The 20,251-nt window shown below is 55.0% G+C and overlaps 1 protein-coding gene and 1 non-coding gene across 3 annotated transcripts; both read right to left on the bottom strand.

The window, feature by feature from the left end:
* Positions 1 to 4,263: 4,263 nt before the first annotated feature.
* Positions 4,264 to 15,619, bottom strand: Adamtsl4 (ADAMTS like 4). 2 transcript variants are annotated; one of them, XM_050124579.1, is made up of 20 exons: positions 15,508 to 15,619; positions 15,242 to 15,381; positions 13,907 to 14,146; positions 13,176 to 13,273; positions 12,751 to 12,808; positions 12,131 to 12,474; positions 11,356 to 11,986; positions 10,847 to 10,949; positions 10,031 to 10,167; positions 9,415 to 9,619; positions 9,006 to 9,178; positions 8,763 to 8,871; positions 8,481 to 8,663; positions 8,179 to 8,308; positions 7,708 to 7,912; positions 7,293 to 7,469; positions 5,860 to 6,063; positions 5,583 to 5,762; positions 5,209 to 5,353; positions 4,264 to 5,072 (listed from the first exon to the last, which is right to left on the bottom strand). In XM_050124579.1, exons 5-20 carry the CDS (start codon positions 12,790 to 12,792, stop codon positions 4,936 to 4,938), a joined length of 3,105 nt encoding a protein of 1,034 aa, XP_049980536.1. In that variant the 5' UTR covers positions 12,793 to 12,808; positions 13,176 to 13,273; positions 13,907 to 14,146; positions 15,242 to 15,381; positions 15,508 to 15,619; the 3' UTR covers positions 4,264 to 4,935. The 2 variants fall into 2 exon arrangements, with proteins under 2 accessions (XP_049980536.1, XP_049980537.1); XM_050124580.1 differs by lacking the exon at positions 13,907 to 14,146.
* Positions 15,620 to 19,782: 4,163 nt separating this feature from the next.
* On the bottom strand, positions 19,783 to 19,889 carry LOC126490049 (U6 spliceosomal RNA). The gene has a single exon (XR_007589094.1). It is a non-coding gene; the product is annotated as a U6 spliceosomal RNA (small nuclear RNA).
* Between the last annotated feature and the right edge of the window lie 362 nt (positions 19,890 to 20,251).

Here is a 20,251-nt window from a genome sequence, read left to right as displayed (position 1 = left end):
TGTTTTGAGATGTGTTGAAACGAGGGTGTGTGTGTGTGTGTGTGTGCGCGCGCGCGCACATGCATGCGTGCATGCTGGGGATCTAGTTGGGGCCCTCGGACATACTGAACACAAACTTTCCCACCAACTCTGATCCATCAGCAGCTGCGTGACCCTGAAGTGCAGAGAGCCCTCACTGCCTGCTTATCTCCCCGCAATCTCACTTTGGTGGTTAAAGTCTGGTCTGAAATAGAATCTCCCTTTCTGTGATGTGAGCTATGATGAAGATAGCAGTGAATCAGGTACGGTGGTGTGAACCTGCATAAGAGAATTAAGTCAGGAATGGTGGCCAGCCTAGTCTACAGAGGGAGACCGTGTCTTCAAAAAGAAAAGAATTGGGGTTTGAGAGCTGGGGAGGTGTCAGTAAGAGCTCGCTGCTCTTGCAGAGGACCATAGCTCAGTTTCCCAATCCAGAGCTGCTCACAAGTGACGAGTTCCAGCTTCAGGGGATGCAGTGCTCCCTTCCGGCTCTGCAGTTACCTGTATGCGGAATTAAAAGAAGAATGCATCGATACCGAGTGAAAGGAAAACTTGTGGAATAAGGATTTGACCAAAAGTCCCGGATGAAGATCATATTTAAAAGAAATGTTGCTGGGTGGTGGTGGTGGCGCACACCTTTAATCCCAGCACTCGGGAGGCAGAGGCAGGCGGATCTCTGTGAGTTCGAGGCCAGCCTGGTCTAGAGCTAATTCCAGGAAAGCTAGGACTGTTACACAAAGAAACCTTGTCTTGAAAAAAAAAAAACTAAATAAGTAAATAAACAACAAAAAACAGGTGAACAGCCAGTGGTCAGCCCTAGGGAGAGCAGGGCAGATGAGATGTGAGACAAAAGTAAACTAGCTGTGCAGGTGGATTCAGCACCTCCCTTGATAGGTCCCATGCTGCACTTTTCCCTTAGCGCAAGGCCTTGCGCTACTCTCTTACTGCATAGCTCAGAAGAATCTAACGTGGAGCCAGCACGATGGCTCAGCTCAGCAGGTGAAAGCACTTGCTGCCAAGTGTGATGATGTGAGTTCGGATCCCGGGACTCACGTGGTAGAAAGACCTAAACCTGAAAAATTTTCCCTAACTTTAGCAGTGGCATTTGAATGCCCCTTTCACACACAAAATAAAGTGTGTGGGTGCATGTGTGCTCGCGTGCGCATGCTGTGTGGGCCCTTCCCAGCTGAACCAACAGGTTTTGGTTCCCACACAGGAAATGAATATCCTAGTCTGTTTTACTTCTGTGGGAGTGGAATGAAGGAGAGGGTCTCATTCTGTAGCCTAGGGTGGCCTAGAACTCTTGATAATCCTCAGCTTCAGTGTTGGGGCAAAGCACCATCTCAGGCAGACAGACCTGATGTTCTCTGCAGCTCCTCCTACCCACCTTGCATCCCCAGCCCTGAAACACCTGCCTTTGAAGTGTCGTCCCCTCCCCCCAATGGAGAAGCCCAGATTGGTGACTGGTGCTAGTTACGCTGAGGTTAACTCAAAGTGTCTCTCTCTCTTGTTAGCCGTAGGTACTTTCCTGAGCCTGCTTCCTGTGCAAAGGTGCTTTTCTTGCCTCTTCACCTCCTGCAACAAGCAAACCTCTGTCCTGAGACACCCCCACTCAGCCCAGGGATGGTGGGTTGGAAGAGTGCTGCCTCTTGGCTGCAGGAGAAGCTCCCCAATGCTGTTCACTAGTAAGACAGGGAAGGCGAAGTCTGCCAGACACTGGGTTTGGTGTGGTGGCACTTCAGGGGCACAGGCAAGCCAGAGCTACCGAGGGGACAGGCAAGAAAAAGAAAGGACCGGCTGGAGAGAATCCAGATGTGGCTCCGGAGTCTTGTTCTCCATCCACATCGTTGGATCTTTAATGTCCACTTGGTTTCATGGAAGAGAGTAGCTTGTGGCAGACACTCAGGCACTGGGCAGCAGCTCTGCTTCCCTCCTGACCAGACAGTGGAGTCTCCGTGAGTAGATGTGCAGGGAATGTTGAAACCCCATCAGGGCCACCTTTGCAGCTGTGCACAGCTGCTTACAGGGTGGCCCAGCAGGGCGGGGAAGTCTGGTCACTAAATTTAGTAGAAAGGCTGCGGCGTAAATTGAGAGGGTATTTACCCCAGGAAGTCAAGAAGGGGGAGGGGAATCCCTACCCACTAGAGCTTTTAAAAAATAATGCTTGCCCAGGGCTTCATGTATGCAAAGTACACTCTCGCCCAGCTATGCCCCAGCACAGCTGATCTGAGCCCACACAGTTTGTCTGTACTCTAGAACCAGCTCCTCCCCCAGCAGACGCTCGGAGGGGAGGACTCTGGCCTTGTGTTGGCCTCTGCACGGCTTTGGCTCCTACCACCACCACCCCCATCTCAAGGCTCACAGTCCAGTTCCTCTTAAGTCCTTCCCTAAATTCCCCCTTCTGCACCAAAACCAGGGGCTTCACCACGCCCATTGCCTTTTGGGTTTTTAACTTCCTTACTCAGACCCTCCAAGCGTTCCAGAGGTCAGCAAAGCAGTGGCTGGCCACAGGGCTCTTTCTAGGGTGCCAGGGGAAAGGTTGCTGTAAGTCAGGTTTCCCAGAAATGTCAGCTCTGACCCCATACTGCTCTCAGTGACCAGAGGACAATCCTTAGGCTTACAGTGAGGTAGAAGAAGGTAGGACCTCCTCTCCCCAGAGTCTCAGGCTGAAGCCTGAAAGCTCAGGGGCTGTCAGAAAAAGAGGAGGTGTTCATGATGTTGGGGGAACCCTGGAAGGCTGTGGCTGCCTTCTCCACCTGTGATTGGCTCTCAAGCCCAGACTAAACTCTGAACCAGCCCAGCAACAGCCCTAGAGGCCTGAAAAGGGAGGGAAGTCAGCTGAGCTGTGGCCTCCACCCCAGTCCGGCTTCCAGGAACTGAAGGGAGGGCCTGGGACTGAAGCCACCCCTCCCTTGCCCTGGGACTCTGCCTGCGCTGCCTGTGTCTTGCCTGTGTCTATTGGCTGGTTCCTGGACCCCACTTCCCTGGGCTCTGCGACTCTGACTTCCCTTCCAGGCTCACCAGAGAGACACATCTGACATCTCTTCAGGGGCAGAACATTCGCTTCATTATTATTATTATTTGAATGTTTCAAGAAAGGGTCTCCCTGAGTAGCCCCTAGCTGTGCTGGAACTAGCTCTTTGTCTACAGACTGGCCTTTTTAAACTCACAGAGACCCACCTGCCTCTGCCTAGGCCTCCCAAGTACTGGGATTAAAGGTGTGCCCCACCATCGCCTGGCCGAGGCAGGGCATTCGCGCCTTGTGCCCTGCCTTGGACCGAAGTCAGTTTTTCTTCCTGGTGTTTTTGAGATAGTCACACAGTATAGCCCAGGCTGGCCTTGTGATCCTTCTGCCTCAGCGTGATCTCCCAGTGGCTCCTTGTCCTTCCCACCCACTCTGCTCCGGCTGTGCCGTCTGCTTTCTGCTCTGCCACACACAGCCAGGACAGCCTGAGTCCCAAGGCAGGGAGCGTGAGGGCTTTGCTGCGGTAGAAGGGACCCGGGACCCGATCAGAACACAGTCGTCACAGGTGAAACTGGGCCTGCAGGCCTTTGCTAGTGGCCAAACCCAGCTTGTTGGAGAGGCAGGGATGGGGAGGGCGCTACCTCCAGGAGCCAGAACTCAGACCTCAGAACCACAGGGGTCAGGGACCGGTTTGCTGTGTGGAAAAAGCTGTCCTCTTCACGGCACCTTTAGCAAGTTATTTACTTTGAAAAGAACAGGGAAGGGGGCGGAGGGAGGAGGCCTGGTGAGACGTCTCTAAGGAATGTGTCTCTGGCAGGACGTCCGGTACTGCCTTGGCCACGCCTCCCTCAATCCTGCACTTCCAGAGAACCAGGCTGGGTTCTTCTGATTCTGCTGAGCAAGGGAAGGGGGTAAGGTGCACCCATGGGAAGACAAGCGAGGGCCAGGGAGAGAGGCCCTGAACAGTGACCCCACACACAGACACTCACATAGCCTGCTTGGCCCGGGAAAGTCCTACTGGATTTCCAGAGATTACAGGAAGAGCCTACTCAAAAGCCCACGGCTCCTAAACCGGGAGAGGCAGTGACCCCTAGTGGCCAATGGGCCATCTGCAATTGTGGGGCAGAGCAGGATCCCAGGACTCTGAGCCAGGCTGCTCTGATCCGTACTCCATAGCCCTTAGGGCCTACCCTTCCTCCCATCCTAAGTGCCGGTCCCCTGTCCACACCATATTCTGGACCACTGCTCAGACAGCGGGGTCCTCAGGATAACGAAGAGCGTCATTTGTCGCAATCAACTTTAATAAAAAATAAATTAGTTCTGGGATGGGCATCACTTTCGGTGTGGAGTGGGGGCGGGGGCTAGGGTGTCTTATACTGACAGCTCTCTTTTTCATCCTCTTCACAACTGGTCCCTGCTCCGGAGAGGCCTGGTCCTTCCTGGGCAAGGTAGGGTAGCAAGGGTCCCCTAGCTGACGGGGAGGTAGCGATACAGAGGCTAGATAAGGGGGGGGGCACCAGGGTAGCTTAGGTATGAGACCTGACCTGGGAATCAGGATTGGGACACACACTGGAACTTGTGGGGGGCACACTTTAAGTAGCTCCCACACACTAGTAGACTTCTGTGGGGAGGTCACCCTGATCCTCCTCAGCCCAGAAAGCATCCGGGAAACAAGCGTCGCCCACTTCCCACTCTTCCCCAGTCTGCTTTTGGGGAAGTGGCACATACGCGGAGGCAGACACCCAGATAGGCCAGGTTCACATCTCAGGGCGTCACGCAATAGAGCAAACCCAACAGCAGGTGAACAGTCCCCTTATCCTCTCACAGCGGAGGGCAGACATCTCTGGTGACAGAGACCAGGTGAGAAGCCAGAGGATACAGAGTGGGCTCGCCAGTGGGTGCCCAGTGCTAGCGTAAGAAAACCGTGAAGAGAAGGATCTCTTGGACCCGTTTCAAGCAGGCTCCAGCTGGGACCGCTCCAGGACGTGGGCGCACGAGCGGCAGCAGGTAGCTGTGTAGTAGGGGTAGACGCAGAGCCGGGCCTGCACCACCAGGGGGCAGTGTGGAGAGTTGTCCTTGCATTGGTCATCTGAAGACAGGTCAATGGCACAAGACAGGACTGACATCATCTCTCTGAAGTGTGTTACCCGCTCCCACCAGTCTTCTCATCTGCCCACATTCCAGCTAAATCCCCTCTGCTGGGGGTGGGCAGGGAAGCTCTTTACCCGGGCGCTGGTGGCAGGGCTGGCTGTTACAGGCCCGCTTTCGGGAAGGTCGCAGGTGAGGAGAGCATCGGGCGCTCAGAGTGTGGTTGGCACTCAGGCACTGGACTTCCCGTGTCTGCGTGCCTCCCTCGCAGGAGCGAGAGCACTGGGGAGACCATAGCCGTCAGTCAACATTAAAGTTCCCAGGGCTGCTCCTCTGACTACCCCCTCCCTCTCCGAAAGATAGCGGAGGAACATTATCCAGGGGCCCAAGGTCCACCAGTCTCCCGGAAGTGGGGCAGCATGAGCGCTCACCTGAGTTGTCCTGGGCTGAGTGCAGTGAGCCTCTTTGCTAGAGGCCCACGTGGAGCAGGGCAAGGGAGCCAGGCACTCACCGGACTCCAGAGAGTAGAAAACCATCGGTCCTCACAGGCCTGCCCCTGACAGGGCTGCAGCGCAGGGGGCCTGGGGATGTGGGAACAGTCGCTGGGAGAAGTCACATTGAACTCGGCTCCCAGTTTAGACACGCAGATGATGTCTCTGTGTTGCGTGCCAGATCCACACTCCGAGGAACACTGTGTAAGCGGGGAAGAGAGATCACTCCAGTTCCAGGTGTGGGACCCATCAGGACTGGCTTCCCTCCTGCCCCCCATCTCCCGGCCCTCTGCTGACCTCACTCCAGGGCCCTGTGTACCAGCGCCATGTCCTCTCACAGGGCCCTAAGCTGCAGGCACGCATGTCAGGAGGGCGGCTTCTGAGAGGGCAGCCCTGCTCAGCGCTTCCTGCTACTGCTTCCTGGTCCCCCTGGAGGGTCTCCCCACTCCTAAGGCAGACCACAGAGCGCCTCTGGATTCCTGTCCCGCACTCGGCTGAGCACTGTAGAGAGTGAGAGCGGCCGTGTGAAGGGAGGCTGCTGGTGACTGGACAGGAGGGGAGGGTTCAGGAGTGCCCTGGGGTACCAGCCTGTAAGAGGAGGCAGACAGCTAGGTTTCCAGACTGGCCTCGACCCTGGTGTGAAGCTGAGATGACCTTGAATTTCTTATCCTCTTGTCTCTACCTCCTGGGTGCTGGGATTACAGGTGTGTGCCATTACACCGGGTTCATGTGATACTAGGATCAAAAGTGGGGCCTCGCACAAGCTAAGACAAGCATACTACCAATTTAACTGCATCCCATCTCATTTTTAAATAAAACTTTATTACTATATTATGTAATTATTATTTATTATTATCTTAATAATCAGGGTCTCTTATGTGGTAGTCCTGGCTGTCCTTGAACTCACAGAGATCCTCCTGCCTCTGCCTCCCCGGCCTGCGCCAACACCCAGCCGGTGTGTGGTGAGTTCACAGGGGCTGGCTCTTTCCCTCCACTGTAGGGCCCAGGGACCTCACCCAGTTGTCAAGCTTGCCCAGTGAGTGCTCTTCCTCTACCCAGCCACCTCACCAATTTTGTTATGCCGCATATGCCCACAGAGGCCAGAAGAGGGCGCCAGATCTATTGGCGCTGGAGTTAGCCTCGGTTGTGAGCCACTTGCTGTGGGTGCCTAAAACTGATCCTAGGTCCTCCAGCAGAGCAGGGAGGGGGCTTAAGTACTGAGCCCTCTCTCCAGCCCATTTTTTCTTGTTTCTTTCATTTTTGTTTATTTGGTTGTTTTGTTGTTGTTGTTGTTGTTGTTGTTGTTGTTGGTGGTGGTGGTGGTGGTGGTGGTGGTGGTGGTGGTGGTGGTGATGATGTTTTTGAGACAGGGTCTCATTTTGTAGCCCTGGCTGGCCTAAAACTCAGTATGTAGACCAGGCTGGCCACAGATTCACAGAAGTCCACCTGCCTTAACGGGGGTTAAAGGTGTGCACTGCCTCGCCCAGCCTGCTATTGTTTTTAAGACAGGTTCTGCTCTAGGTCATGTAGCCTGGAACTTACTACGTGGCCCAGGCTGGCCTTTCACATAGGCCTCCAGGCCCTAAAATGACAGTTGGGAATGCAAGCTCCCCACTTAGCTCTGAGGTCCTAGGCCAAGAGAAATAAAAGTTTATCAAGCTGATTTGGACAGGTTGTGACAGGGTGGCTTGAGACATGGTCACCAGGGAAGCCTGGCTTGTGGGCCCCACCTTGGAACTCCAGTCGCTGTGAAACCAGGCTGTGGTACAGGGTCCCATGTCGCAGGCCTCTCTGCTGGGCGGTGGGGGAGGCCCGGAAGCACACTCTTGCTTGCTCACTTCGTCGCCGTTGCTTCCCACGCACCGGACTTGCCGGCTTCTCTGACCACGGCCACAACGTACTGAGCACTGAAGGACGAGAAAGCAGAGACCCGGCATTACCCATCATCCTCCGGCCGTCCTACAGAACCAGGGCTTTACAGACCGCGGGAGCCGAGCACAGGGCTCCAGGCTGCCCATCCCCGTGCATCTCCCTAATGCTGGGGTTCCATGTAGGTCTTGTTTGTAATTTCTGATGACAGAGAAAACGGTGGGAAAACCACTGCCCTGTCTTCTCCAGGGCTCTTCGCACCTGCCACCCGCTCACCTGGCTCCAGGGAGAGCTAATCTCCCAGTGGCCGCAGAGGTGCAGCTGACAAGGCTGGGTGATGTTGGGCCGGGGGAGATGCCCACAACGCTCTGGAGGCACAGAGGAGCCACCGCCTCCAAATTCTTGTCTGCAGAGCAGCTGGCGGTGCTGGGTGCCAGGGCCGCAGGACCGGCTGCAGGACGTCCATTCCCCAGCCTCCCAGCTGTGAACGTGGGTGGGGCAGAGAGAAAGATGGGCAGAGATGTGTGGGGATTGTGTGGGGATGCCCGGCTGGGACCCTCAGGGGAGAAGTGCACATTTCACAGCTGGAGGCTGCATTCCTAGCCGGGAAGGAAGCTGCCAGGGTTTCCACAGACTAAGGGATGCCAACCTTTCTAATCTAACGTCTCCGTGCAGCCAGGAGCTAGGAAATTGCTAGAGTCCAGGTAAGAAGGTTGTGGACTAACCTTCCCTGTGGACCATACTCACTATGGGGGACACGGGGGTCCATGGCAGGGTTCAGGGGAAGCTGGGGGTCTGGCGCCCGTGGCACAGCTCTGTTCATCCAACTCCTCTCCTGACTCACGGGAAATGCAGAGGAAAATGGGGCGCCAAACACCTGAAGGGAATAAGAGGGCAGCCAGGGGAGGCAGGAACTCAGAGCCCAGTTCCAGTGAGGTTCCTGACACAGGGTCCAGTACAGACCCACGGGTCCAGGAGATGGAATCTATATAGATACACAGAATACGGATTTGGGCTGATGCGCCAGCAAGACAGGCATGCAGGCTCACCTTTGCCACAGGATGCTGAACATTCGGAATGCCCCACTTGCTTCCAGTATCCGGTGGACCCCAGAGATGTCCTGGCGTGAGTCAGGGCAGGCACTTGGGGAATCCGCACCTGACGCTGGAGGGTGCCTGGTGTCCGAACTGGGCGGGGAGCTGGAGCAAGTAGGGGCTCTCCCCTCAGCATCTCTGCAGGGGAGTCCAGGAGCCCAATCAGATGCTTCTCTGCAACCCGGGCACCCATCACAGCCGCACCCCTTTTGTGGGGTCTGAGGATCCTAGTTTTACCAGGCTGAAGTTGAAGGGCTGGAGGCTTGGTGGAGGGGCTCTCCAGGGCAGGAGGGGAGGCGATGACGTACTGATAAGAAACACCTGGGTTGTCCTCTTGAAAGATCATCTGAGGAGAGAAAATAGCAAATGTTTGGGGTGACAAGAGGGGACTACACCAGATTTCTCCCTAAGGGACTCCCAGGGCTCTACCCTTAGGGGCCTCCCTCTCCAGCAGTCTAGCACCTCCCGCCTCAGGCTTACATAGACGTCCACCGGCTGGGTGGTGGGGCCTTCGGCTGACAGACTCTCCCCCTTGCCTTCCTCCCGAGGAGGACGGTTGTACTGGAAGACAGTCCCGACGGCCGAATAGGACCCTGGAGGATCCACAGCCCAGTTTCCGTTGATAATGGAGCGGCCCCCAGGCCCTCGAAGTGCTGAAAGACAGAACCCTGAACTCTCAGTGACAGTGGCATACCTTCCCGAGCCTTGGTGCATGCCACCTGCCCAGAACCCTAGGACCTCGGGACCTCAGTCATCCACCTCCCTCACACACTCCACCAGGCTTGGGGGAAGGCCACCAACCTCTTCCTGTTTGGCCTTTTGCTGTGTTGAAGAGGGGAGGCAGATCAAAGAAACAGGGTGGACTGGGACTTAGGACTGAGTTTCTCACCGAGGTAATTGGAACTGGGTCGGAACTGAGAAATCTGAAGATGGGTGGCTCCCGCAGGGATCCACAGGATCTTCTGATAGCCCAAGGGGCCCCCTCGGTCAGTAAGGTTTCCCGAAACGAGCCGGCAGGTAGAGCCATCACCTCCGCAGACTCCGCAACCATCTGGACGCCTGCCAGAGCCAAGGATCCCATCACAGCCGGGGCTCTGGGAAAAGTGAGGTGAGGCAGGGGCCACACAAAAGCCAGGCACACCTCACACCCGGCCCTACTCCACACAGGGCCCCCAGCTCACCCCCTGACCTGCTCCTCCATCCCCAACCAACTGCAGAGAAGCCTAGCCAAGTCCGGTGGGATCCTGCCTACAACACACCCCTTGCTGGACCACAAGAACCTCCTTTTGGCCACCCCAGTCTGGTGTTTCCACTGTTGTAATAATAAATTAAAGGAGTGTGTGTGTGTGTGTGTGTGTGCGCGCGTGCACGTGCGCATGCATGCATGCTAGTGTGGAAACCAACATCCTGCCCTCCCTCACCAACACCCTGCCCTCCCTCACCAACACCCTGCCCTCCCTCACCAACACCCTGCCCTCCCTCACCAACACCCTGCCCTCCCTCACCAGGCAGCGACCCGCAACACAAATATCTAGGGATCCAGGCTGACACAGGGTCCCATCCTGAACCTTTTCGGTGTGACGGACATAGAAGCGGAAGCCACGGGGGCGACAGTTCAGTTCACAGCGCTGGGAACCCTGAACTGAGGGGTAAGACATGATAGTTAGCGGGGGTCCCTAACGGAGGGAGCACCCCCAGAGTCCCGCTAGTCCTCCTGAAGTTGCTGTGGAGGAAGGGAAGGTGCAGTTTCCTATGCTTAGGGTTTTGTTGTTTGTTTTTTGTTTTTGTTGTGCTATGTGGTGTCAAGCTTATGAATTTTACTAATTATCCTACCTCATTCTCCTAAAACAGGGGAAGTTCTGCACCTGGCCATCAAAAAGGGGGTTTTGTTGTTGCTGTTTGGAGTGTGTCTGGAGTGGGGTGCTCATGTGGGAGTCAGAGGACGGCTTGCAGGAGTGGGTCCCCTCCTTCCGTGATGGGTCTGGAGACCACACTCCGACCATCAGGCTGAAGCGTCTTTACCCACTGAGCCATCCTACCATGGGTTTGTCTTGGTGACAAGCTGACCAGTGGACAGTAACCTGGGAGCGCCCGCTATAACAGCACAAAGATGTCTCTGCTGGCCCCAGTGACCCGGTCACATTCACACCCCTCCCGGATCACAACCAAGAGGCATCCCAGCCCACCATGTCCCGGCCATCCGCCCGTCACTTTCTGAACGCTCGGCCCTTCTCAGGTCAGGGCTGTCTCTGCTGAGACCTGAGAATTAAGACACAGGAGGCAGAGAAGAGCCAGCCCTGCCAGGGGACTAGAAACTGCACCTTCAGTGAAGGGCTCCCACTGGTACAGCTGGCCCATGAATTCCTGGGAGTCAAAGGCGGCACACTGCAGGGCTCTGGGGTCTGGCTGCTCAGGGGGGCAAAGCTGAGGAGGCAGATACACAGCATCAGAACCGGGGAGGAAACCTGGGGTGCAAGCTAGGGCTGGACTAGGGACTGGATACTGGTGGGTCAGCTCCCCAGAACACCAAGGTTCCTGCCCTAAAGTTAGAACGTGGCCCATGCCTTTAATCCCAGCACTTGGGAGGCAGAGGCAGGCGGATCTCTGTGAGTTCTAGGCCAGCCTGGTCTACAGAGCTAGTGCCAGGACAGGCTCCAAAGCTACAGAGAAACCCTGTCTCGAAAAACCAAAAAAAAAAAAAAAAAACACACACACACACAAAAAAAAAAACACCACCCTGAGGTCTAAGCCCACAAGCTGAGGACTTGGGTTGGGGACTCGGGTCAGGGGACATGAGAGCCTGGGGTAGGGGACCCAGAGAAGATCTCACCTCTTGACTGCAGGCTCTCAGCTGCTCGCTTTCCCCAGGGCATTTTGGAACAGGGCTACCGGAAGTAAAAAGGCTCCAGCGGGGGCTGGAGTCTCTTGTCAGAGGCAGCCAGCCTTCTGGGGACCTGGGAGGACTCCCTCGAGGTCTCCAGGGCCCCCTGCTCTGTTGGCCTCGACTCCGACTCCGGGGGACAGAAGGGAAAGGATGAGGGCGTGGCTCTGCTCCCTGGGGACTGTTCCAACCCTGGGAAGATGGCATCCGTGGCCCAGGGGATCCCTGGAAAGACCTACTGTCTCCAACGAAGGATGTGGGTGAAGGGATCCCCGTGTCAGAGGGAGCAGAACCGCTTCTGGGGGGCACCTCTATCTGAGTACTTCCAGGCTTTGGAGTTTCAGCTTGGGGGGAGCCGGGATGGGCATGCAGTTCGGGTAGCTGCGTTTGAGGGCTGCGGTCTACAGGGGCTGCTTCTGTGCTTAGAGGCTGGGATGGAAGGGACCCTTCCCCTGTAGAGTTCTTAGGTTGCTCCAGTCTGGGTCTGCGGGGGTGCCTGCGGCTCCGGTGCAGCGGCAAGGCAAAGGGCACTCTCCCATAACCAAACATCCCTGGCTTGATAGGGTCTCGAACCCGGGACCTGAGAGGATGGTGCAGACTCGAATCATCTCCTAGCCCGTCTCCCCAGTTCATATCCTGAAAGATCAGCCTGTAGAGGCGAAGCCCCCTTGCCCCTTTTCGTTCCTCCACCTCTCCCTGCGCTGCTGGGCCCTCAGGGCCTCACCTCTGGGCCCCTTGAGTCTCTTGGGTCTTCTCTCTCCCCAGTTGAGAAGCAGGACCTTGAAGAGGGCCACCCCTTCCCCGAGGTGGTGGTCTGTACAGGGACTGGGGATCCCGGGAAGTCTGGGGTCTGGAGCCCTGATCCCGACCCCGGGGCCGGAGGGCTTCTGGATGTCTTGGGGGTCGGGGAGGAAGTGATAGGCCAGGGTGCAGTTCACATGTTCGGCTTCTGCGCTGCACCCCCACCCCACAGGGCTGGGAGCAGGGGGCCCACCGGCCCCAATGTCCCCAGAGGCCCTCAGGAACCTGGTCCTCCTCTGATGGTGTTGGAAGAGAAGGTCCAAACAGCTGCATGGGGGTGGGAGGACACACAACTGCGGTCAGTTAGTGTCAAGGGTCAAGGGTTGTTAGTTGTCCAAGGTCACATGTGTTGGGAGGGGCAGACTCCAGCCTTTGGGTTCTCTAACCAAAAGGGAGGGAGTTGGCAGGGACACTGGCTGGGACAAGCCTGGATGAGGGGCTGAAGTCTCCCAGGGAGAAAGTGAAGCCTCCGTAAAGGGGAGGCCAGGGCATAGTAGGGGGACTCTGGGCAGAGTAGCAGCGGCTCCCTTGGCCAGGGCTCACCTCCTGATCTTGGCAGAGCTGAAGAAGAGGCAGAAGCAGCATCACACATAGCCAGAGCCTGCACGTCAAGGGGTGGGGGCCGTCAGAGGGAGCCAGGAGTGTTACGACATTACCCACCCCCACCCAGGCTCCCCACATCCTGGTTGCAAACTTCTCAGGAAGCAGAAGTCCCTTGTCACTGACCAGACCCCTTCTAACAATCCCTACCTTCTCTTTTTCTTTTCTTTTTTTGGTCTTTCAAGACAGGGTTTTCCTGTGTTGCCCTGGTTGTCCTGGAACTAGCTCTGTGGACCAGGCTGGTCTTGAACTCACAGAGCTCCACCTGCCTCTGCCTCCTGAGTTTAAGGCGTCTGCCGCAACTACCCAGCCCCTTCCCTTACTATTAGAGACAGAGTGGTCTCTGCACTGACAGCCCTTGCTCTTACCTGCCCGATCAGGTCTCCATTGCTCTTCCCTTGACTGCCCCTGGGCTGGGGAGCAGGGGACAGGGTAGCTACTCTGGCATCTGGGCACAGAGGGTGTTCTAAGGAGGAAGCAGCACACTGGTTACCCTCTAGATAGCCGGGATACTGAAGGGCTGTCTCAGCACAGCACCAGCGGGGCAGAGGGAAGATTGGTCCACCCCTTTACTACCTAAGGGTGGGAGCAACAAGGAACACTCTTTGTCATCTGCTGAGGCCAGGGTGGGGGGCTGACCTCAGCCTTCCAGTTCAATTGAGTCCCTCCCTATGGCCCAAGATGGCTTAGCTCCTCCAGAAGCCCTGAGGAGGGACAGTGCGTAGGCAGCTGGACCGGGACATTCTTTCTCCAGAGCTCTAGGACCTAGGAGGCAGGCTATGCCAGGCGCCCCTATGAGCCGTCAGCCAGAGGGCCCTTGGCACCAGGTGTGGGGGCAAAAGCCTTAATCCCATCCTTTGGGATAGGGAACAGGAGGATCAGGAGTTCAAGGCCAGCCTGGGTGATGTGAGACCCCCCCCCATCTCAAAACAAACAAAAAACCTCCTTCCCTAAAACCAAACCAAATTAAAGAAAGAAAGAAACGAAGAAAGGAAGGAAGGAAGGAAGGAAGGAAGGAAGGAAGGAAGAAAGAAAGAAAGAAAGAAAGGAAGGAAGGAAGGAAGGAAGGAAAGAAATCACAAGGGCATTCCTTTCCTACCTGCCTCCGGCCTCTTTCTTCCCCTCTTAGCTAAAGCTCCTTATAGACGGCCAGGGCATCTGGGCTACCACAGGCCCTTTCTTGTCCAAGGGGTAAGCTAAGTGGGCGAATGGTGGTGACTTAAGCTTCCTGTGGGTGCCAGCACCCACGAGGCACTGGCTCAGGGCGACTTAGTTCATGGACAGCTAGTTTTCTTCTTTTTATTTTGTCTTCCAATTCGCAGCCAAAATGGCTGGGCACCTAGAAGGGGAAGATGCAGTCATAGCTGCTCAGACTTCCCAGTCAGCAGCTTCTCCTGGTATCAAGGAAGTCCAGCCTGAAGTCTAGCCTTGAACACTGGGTACCCTGTCCTCCAGGCCTGTCTCTCCCTACCCCCTGCCCTCCAAGCCCCTTCCTTCTCACCCACGCCCCTCATCCCATCTCAGTTCTGCTTTCCAGGAAAAACACTGTTTCTGTTGGATCTGAACGGCAGCACCAGGGGAATCCAAGGATTGTGGGCCAAGGCAGGCCAGCTCAGGGCAGGCGAAAGACAGGGAAAGCAAAGTTAGGTCCTGCTCCCCCTCCCCAGGACCCCAGGACTTGGGAATTTGCAGAAGGGAACAGAGTGGCTGAACCCTCTCCTTCCCCTTGCTGGGCCAGCCACTGATGTTCAACCCACCCACTAACCCTCTACCTGCCCGCCCTGTGAGGCTGGAAGGAAGGAGAAGGGGTGATGCACACAACCTGTCTCTTCTCCGATGCTGGTCCCCTCTCCACCTCCCTCTGCTCCTCTCTGCTCCCCCAGGTCTGTCTGTCCCTGCAGCCTCTCCGTGGTCTACCCAGTACACATAATCCTGTCCTGAGCTGGCTTTGGCAGCTCTCTGGAGAAGTGAGGGGTGGGGGGTGACGAGAACTCCTGGGGCCAGGGCCAGGCCTGGCTCCCTCTCTGGAAAAGTCCACCCCACCCTCCCCTGCATAGGGGAGCAGAAGCAGACTCCCCCCTCCCGGCACAAATGTATGCTTGTTGTCCCTTTTTCACGCCCAGGGTGAGGAAGGCAGAAGTTGGACGCGGGTACCTTGAAGTCAAGGTGGACCCTGGTAAGGACCAACCTGGGCTGCTCCTGGTCACGCCCCACATTGGGCAATTGACGTCAAGGAAAGTGACCTGCACGGAGCTAACCCCTTCTCACCCTCGGGCTCACCTTGGGCAAGTGAGCCATTGCTGGGGGAAAGAAGCGCCAGTAAGTACTGGACTGGCAGAGAAGAGTTGCTGTCCCGTCAGAATTCCATCCCAACAGGTGTCTTTCTTTTTCCTCAGCCTCTCCCAACAGGCTGAGCTGTGCGAAGGGCACTCACCCGCATCCCTCCCGGACACCCTAGCCCTGCGTTCCCGGAGTGCAGGCGTCGGGTCGCATCCTCTCGAAGCCCCTCGGGGAGGAAGCGGGCGGCGCCGGCTTGCAGGGAGGTCCCGTATGTTTTCCAATTTCACTGTGTGACTTAATAGGAATCTTGGCTCAAGTCCTCGCCCGGATGATGGGACCAGACCCCCTCCCCAGGAATTCGCCCCAGGGTCCGCTGTTCTGTGACCAGGAGAGCCCGGGCGGGGGTCGGGGAGCCTCTACCTTCTCTGCGCCCGCTCTCTCCAGCTGCCCTCCACGGCGGCCACCGCGGCTGGGAGCCTGGGGACAGCGTCGCCCGCGGCAGGCTCCGCCCCGCGCCGCCCGCGCCCCGCCCGCCACGCGCCGGCCGCAATCACCCACCCCGGGCGCACCCGACGGCTACGAGCTGTGCAGCCACGCAGCGGGCACCGCTGCCGCGCCCACCCCGGGGCTTGGGTCCCCACCGACCCTGGCACAGCAGCTTCTGGTGGACCTTGTACCCGAAGAACACGGGCAAGTCGCGGACCGCTGGGGGATTCACAAACTGGACCCAGTAGCCCTGCGCAAGCTCAGATCCACCCAAGCCGAGGCCCTCTCCTCCATGCAGCCCATGCCATCCCTTCCACTTTTCCCATGCTGGGCAGTGAACCGTGTGGCTCTGATGGCCGAGGACGTCTGTGAGCCTCGGTTTCTTCATCCATAAAATTTTACACCCCGGAGCTTAGCGGAAGGAATGCACGTTGAATTATGAGTCAGACAAATTTGGATTTGAATTTCAGCTTGAGCGCTTGCCAGCTCTGTGGTCTTTCACGAGCACTTCAGCTTCGATGCCGCAGTGTCGTCTGTAGAATGGGAGGCAGGAAATGTCTGTCCATGTGGAAGAATGACGCAGAAAGGGTGCCGAGTGAAGAAGGAATGAAAAAGGCTTTTACTTTCTGTGCTTTTTGTTCTATTTATATTGTTTGTCTTTTTGTAAATATTTATTTGGCTGTTTATTTTCGAGGCAGGGTCCTATTATGAAGTCCTGGCCGGCCTGGACCTCGCTGTGTAGACCAGGCTGACCCCCAACTCACACAGATCCACCTGCCTTGTGTCTGGATTAAAGTCGTGCACCACCATACCTGTCCAACCTTGTAAATTTTTTTAAATATTTATTTATTATGTATACAATATCCTATCTGTGTGTATGTCTGCAGGCCAGAAGAGGGCATCAGACCTCATTACAGATGGTTGTGAGCCACCATGTGGTTGCCGGGAATTGAACTCAGGACCTTGGGAAGAGCAGGCAATGCTCTTAACCACTGAGCCATCTCTCCAGCCCCAACCTTGTAAATTTTTTGAAAGACGAAAACACATAGTGCATGGTTGTGTATATTTCTAATCTCAACACTTGGGTGGCTGAGGCAGGAGGACCACTGCAAGTGCAAGACCAGCCTGGGAAAGCCATCAAGTTCTAGGGCAGACCGGGCTACAGAGTGAGACCATCCCAATCTCAACAACAATAAACAACACCCACATAAGGTCAAAGAGATGGCTCAGCCATTGAAGGCTCACAACCAACATGTCAAACACTGTAGAAGCACTGGCAGCATTGTCCTGTGAGTCCACAGAACCACAAAGCCCTTGATGTCCTGCCTAATATTTCTTGGATAGCTTTTGCTGAGGGCACAGGAGTTAGTCTCCACCCTCAACGTGCTGAGTCAAGTTAGAATAGGCCCTGCCCGTGAGCATTGCCCTCTTCGGACTTAACATGGGGCTCTGTGGGAGCAGGAGCCGTCTCAAAGGTGATGGCTGTGCACATAAAACAGTCCTGGGCTGAGCTTCACATGCCGATAGCCCGGCATCCATGCCAGCCCTGGAAAAAGCAGAATACTATTGTTTGTTGTTGAGACAGGCCCCTGCGAACACAGGGCAGGCTGATGGAAACTCACCATGAATGCCTCTGGCTTCAGCCTCCTGAGTCTGGGATTACAGTATTGGGATAAGCCAGAATTTTAGCCTTATTTGAAATTTAACATGCATATTTTGTTTTCTCAGGAAATCCCTACATTCTTTCAGGACAAGCACGGCTTAAACCCTTTGTTTTTCATGTTCTGTGTCCATGGCTTGTAGGGTTACAGGAAATATGAGGTTGGTGGTAATACGTGTGATCCTAGCATTAAAGAGGCTGAGGCCTGCCGGAGGATTGTGAACTCAGGGCCACCCCAGAGGTGGAGGCCCAGGAGTGCTTGCAAGGACCGTGGTTCCATTCCCAGCACCCTCATGGTGACTTCCAACTGTTCTCCAGTTCCAAGAGCTCCAGTGCCCTCTTCTGACCCCCCTGGGCTCCAGGTCTGTGCATGATACATATGTACAGGCAAAACACTTACACACAAAAAATATTTATCATTACAGAGAAACCCTGTCTCGAAAAACTTAAAAAAAATATTTATCAAAAGAAGATGGAAGAAAGCTTGGCTTTAAAAGGGGGAAGGGAGCAGGAGCGGGGAGTAAAGCAGGGAAGAGGAAAGAAAGGAATAATTCCATTTGAATCGGTCAGGGAGCTGGAGACTGGCTCATGGTTAACAACACACATTGCTCTTGGAGAAAGCCGAAGTTTTGTTTCTAGCTCTCAAGTCTTGGGCCCTGTAATCCAGCTCCATGGGATCTGACCACTCCTTCTGCAGGCACGGCACTCATGTGCAAATACCCTCCCCCACACGCATATAAACATAACTTAAAAATAGCTGCCTATTGTGGCACACACCTTTGTTTTACTTTATTTTTTAAAGACTTGTTTTTGTTAGCTGGCACACGCCTTTAATTCCAGCACTTTAGATGTAAAAGCAGGTGGATCTCTGTGAGTTTGAGGCCAGCCTGGTCTACAGTGAGTTCCAGGACAGTCAGGGCGACACAGAGAAACCCTGTCTCAAAAAACCAAAACTGAAACAAAACAATACCCAAAAACAAAAAAGAAAAACCAAAAAAGAAACCAGCATAAAGAACCCCACCAAAAACAAGGACAAACCTGTGCACACAAAGGTGTCACTAAACATGACAGAGGCCTCCCTGGGGCCCCTCCTTAAGGGGGCTCAGATCCTGGGTCGGTGAAGACCCTGAGCCAGCGCCCCTGTCTGGAGGTGTGGCTTCTCTAAGGACAGCTGTGGACACACAGTCCTAACCCAGAGGTGTATTTATAGAGCTGGTTTCTCGGAGGGGGAAAGCCCCTTTGCCGGTGCTGGGGACCGCAGGGGCGGGCGGGCGGGGGATCAAAGGCAGTCTGCCTCTTCGGGGCGGGGTTTTCAGCGCTGACCCTGGCTGCCCAAAGCCCCTCACCTCTGAGGACACCAACTGCAGGACGGGTGGGCAGGCTTTCCAGCCCTGCGGAGCGGCTAGAGGGAAGGCCCATTGCTGTTGACATTTGTAACTGCGGGGAGCTGAAGGACACAAATAGTCCTTCCCATTAAGAGATGGCTGTGCACCAAAGAGCTCGCAGCTGTCACCTCCCTGGGTCGGTGGCCTGGGGCACTTTCTGACGCCTCAGCTATTTTGTGGGTCCTCTCTGGAGCATAAAAAAGTGGGGTTTTTTCCTTTTTTTTTTTGTTTCTTTCTGTCTTTGTGTGTGTGTGTGTGTGTGTGTGTGTGTGTGTGTGTGTGTGTAAAATTATATAAGGGCTGGGACTAAACCAGGCCCTGGTGTCTTTAATCCCAGGAGGCAGAAACAGGTGGGTCTCTGTAAGTTTAAGGTCAGCCAGGTTTACAAAGTGAGTTCCAGGACAGCCAGGGCTGTTACACAAAGAAACCCTGTCTCAAAAAAACCAAAAAGAAAACAGAAAAGGCCTGGGCCTAGTGTTCATGCCTGCTATCCCAATATTTGGGAGGATTGCTCCAAGGCCAGGCTAGGCTACAGAGTGAGTCCCAGGCCAGCCTGGGTTACAGTGAGGCCCTGCCTTTAGAGAGCGAGCTAAGAAAATTGTGCAAGAAGCAGATGTTCACTCAAAGCCCCTCTTGGGAAGGGGCACATAGAAGACAAAGAGTGCTGACTGAGCAGGGCGTGGTACTGAGCGTTTGTAATTCCAGCACTTGGCGTCAGAGTCAGGAGGATCCGAATACATAATATAGCCAGCCTAGCCGAGGCTGTCTCATACCATAAGGCCCAAACAGACAGCAAAAGCTCACTGATCAGACTTTGTGCTCAAAACAGAATGTCTTCTGATAGATAGATATAGATATATTCTTCAAAAATATGAAATGCTGGACTGGAGAGATGGCTCAGAGGTTAAGAGCACTGACTGACTGCTCTTCCAGAGGTCCTGAGTTCAGTTCCTAGCAACCGCATGGTGTCTCACAACCATCTGTAATGAGATCTGGTGCCCTCTTCTGGCCCGCAGGCAGGCATGGAAAGAATGTTGTATACATAATAAATAAATAAATCTTTTAAAAAACATGGAATGCTTCACGATATATAATATTATAGACATATACCTATATTATATATATATCTATAATATAGATATATTATAGATAGATAGATTCTTCAAAAATATGGAACGCTTCATGAGTTTGTGTGTCATTCATACACGGGGCCATGCTAATCTCTGCATTGTTCCGATATTCGGCAGTATATGTGCTGCTGAAGCTAGCGCAAAATCCTCTCTTTGCTGACTAGATTTCAGAAGGTGTTGTGCAGGCTTCTAGGACAGAAGCATCAGTGGGCCCAGTGCTGCACGCCCTGCATGCTACAGTCCAGCACACCGGACAGCCCTGCCTACAGGTGCAGTTGTAGGTAAACAACAGAATCCTGGTGGCCACAGGTCCGGGCGTGGGGCCTGCCCCTGTTGTGCTCAGTGGCCGCGCTGACAAACTGCCCTTTGGAGCTGTGTGTTGACACACACTTGGGTTGATCTCAGTCTTCGCTGGAGAACCTTGTTTCTGCACAGGGCAGTTGTCCAACGTGCTGAGAACAGGAGACTGAGTGAGTGTGCGGCTCTTCGTGGGTCGTCTTTAT

This window comes from Alexandromys fortis, unplaced genomic scaffold (assembly GCF_014885135.2).
Source record: "Alexandromys fortis isolate MF-2015 unplaced genomic scaffold, M_Fortis_MF-2015_v1.1 scaffold_218, whole genome shotgun sequence".
In the NCBI taxonomy this organism is placed as follows: domain Eukaryota; kingdom Metazoa; phylum Chordata; class Mammalia; order Rodentia; family Cricetidae; genus Alexandromys; species Alexandromys fortis.
Note: the sequence above shows the minus strand (reverse complement) of the source record. Positions and strands in the feature narration are given on the sequence as shown.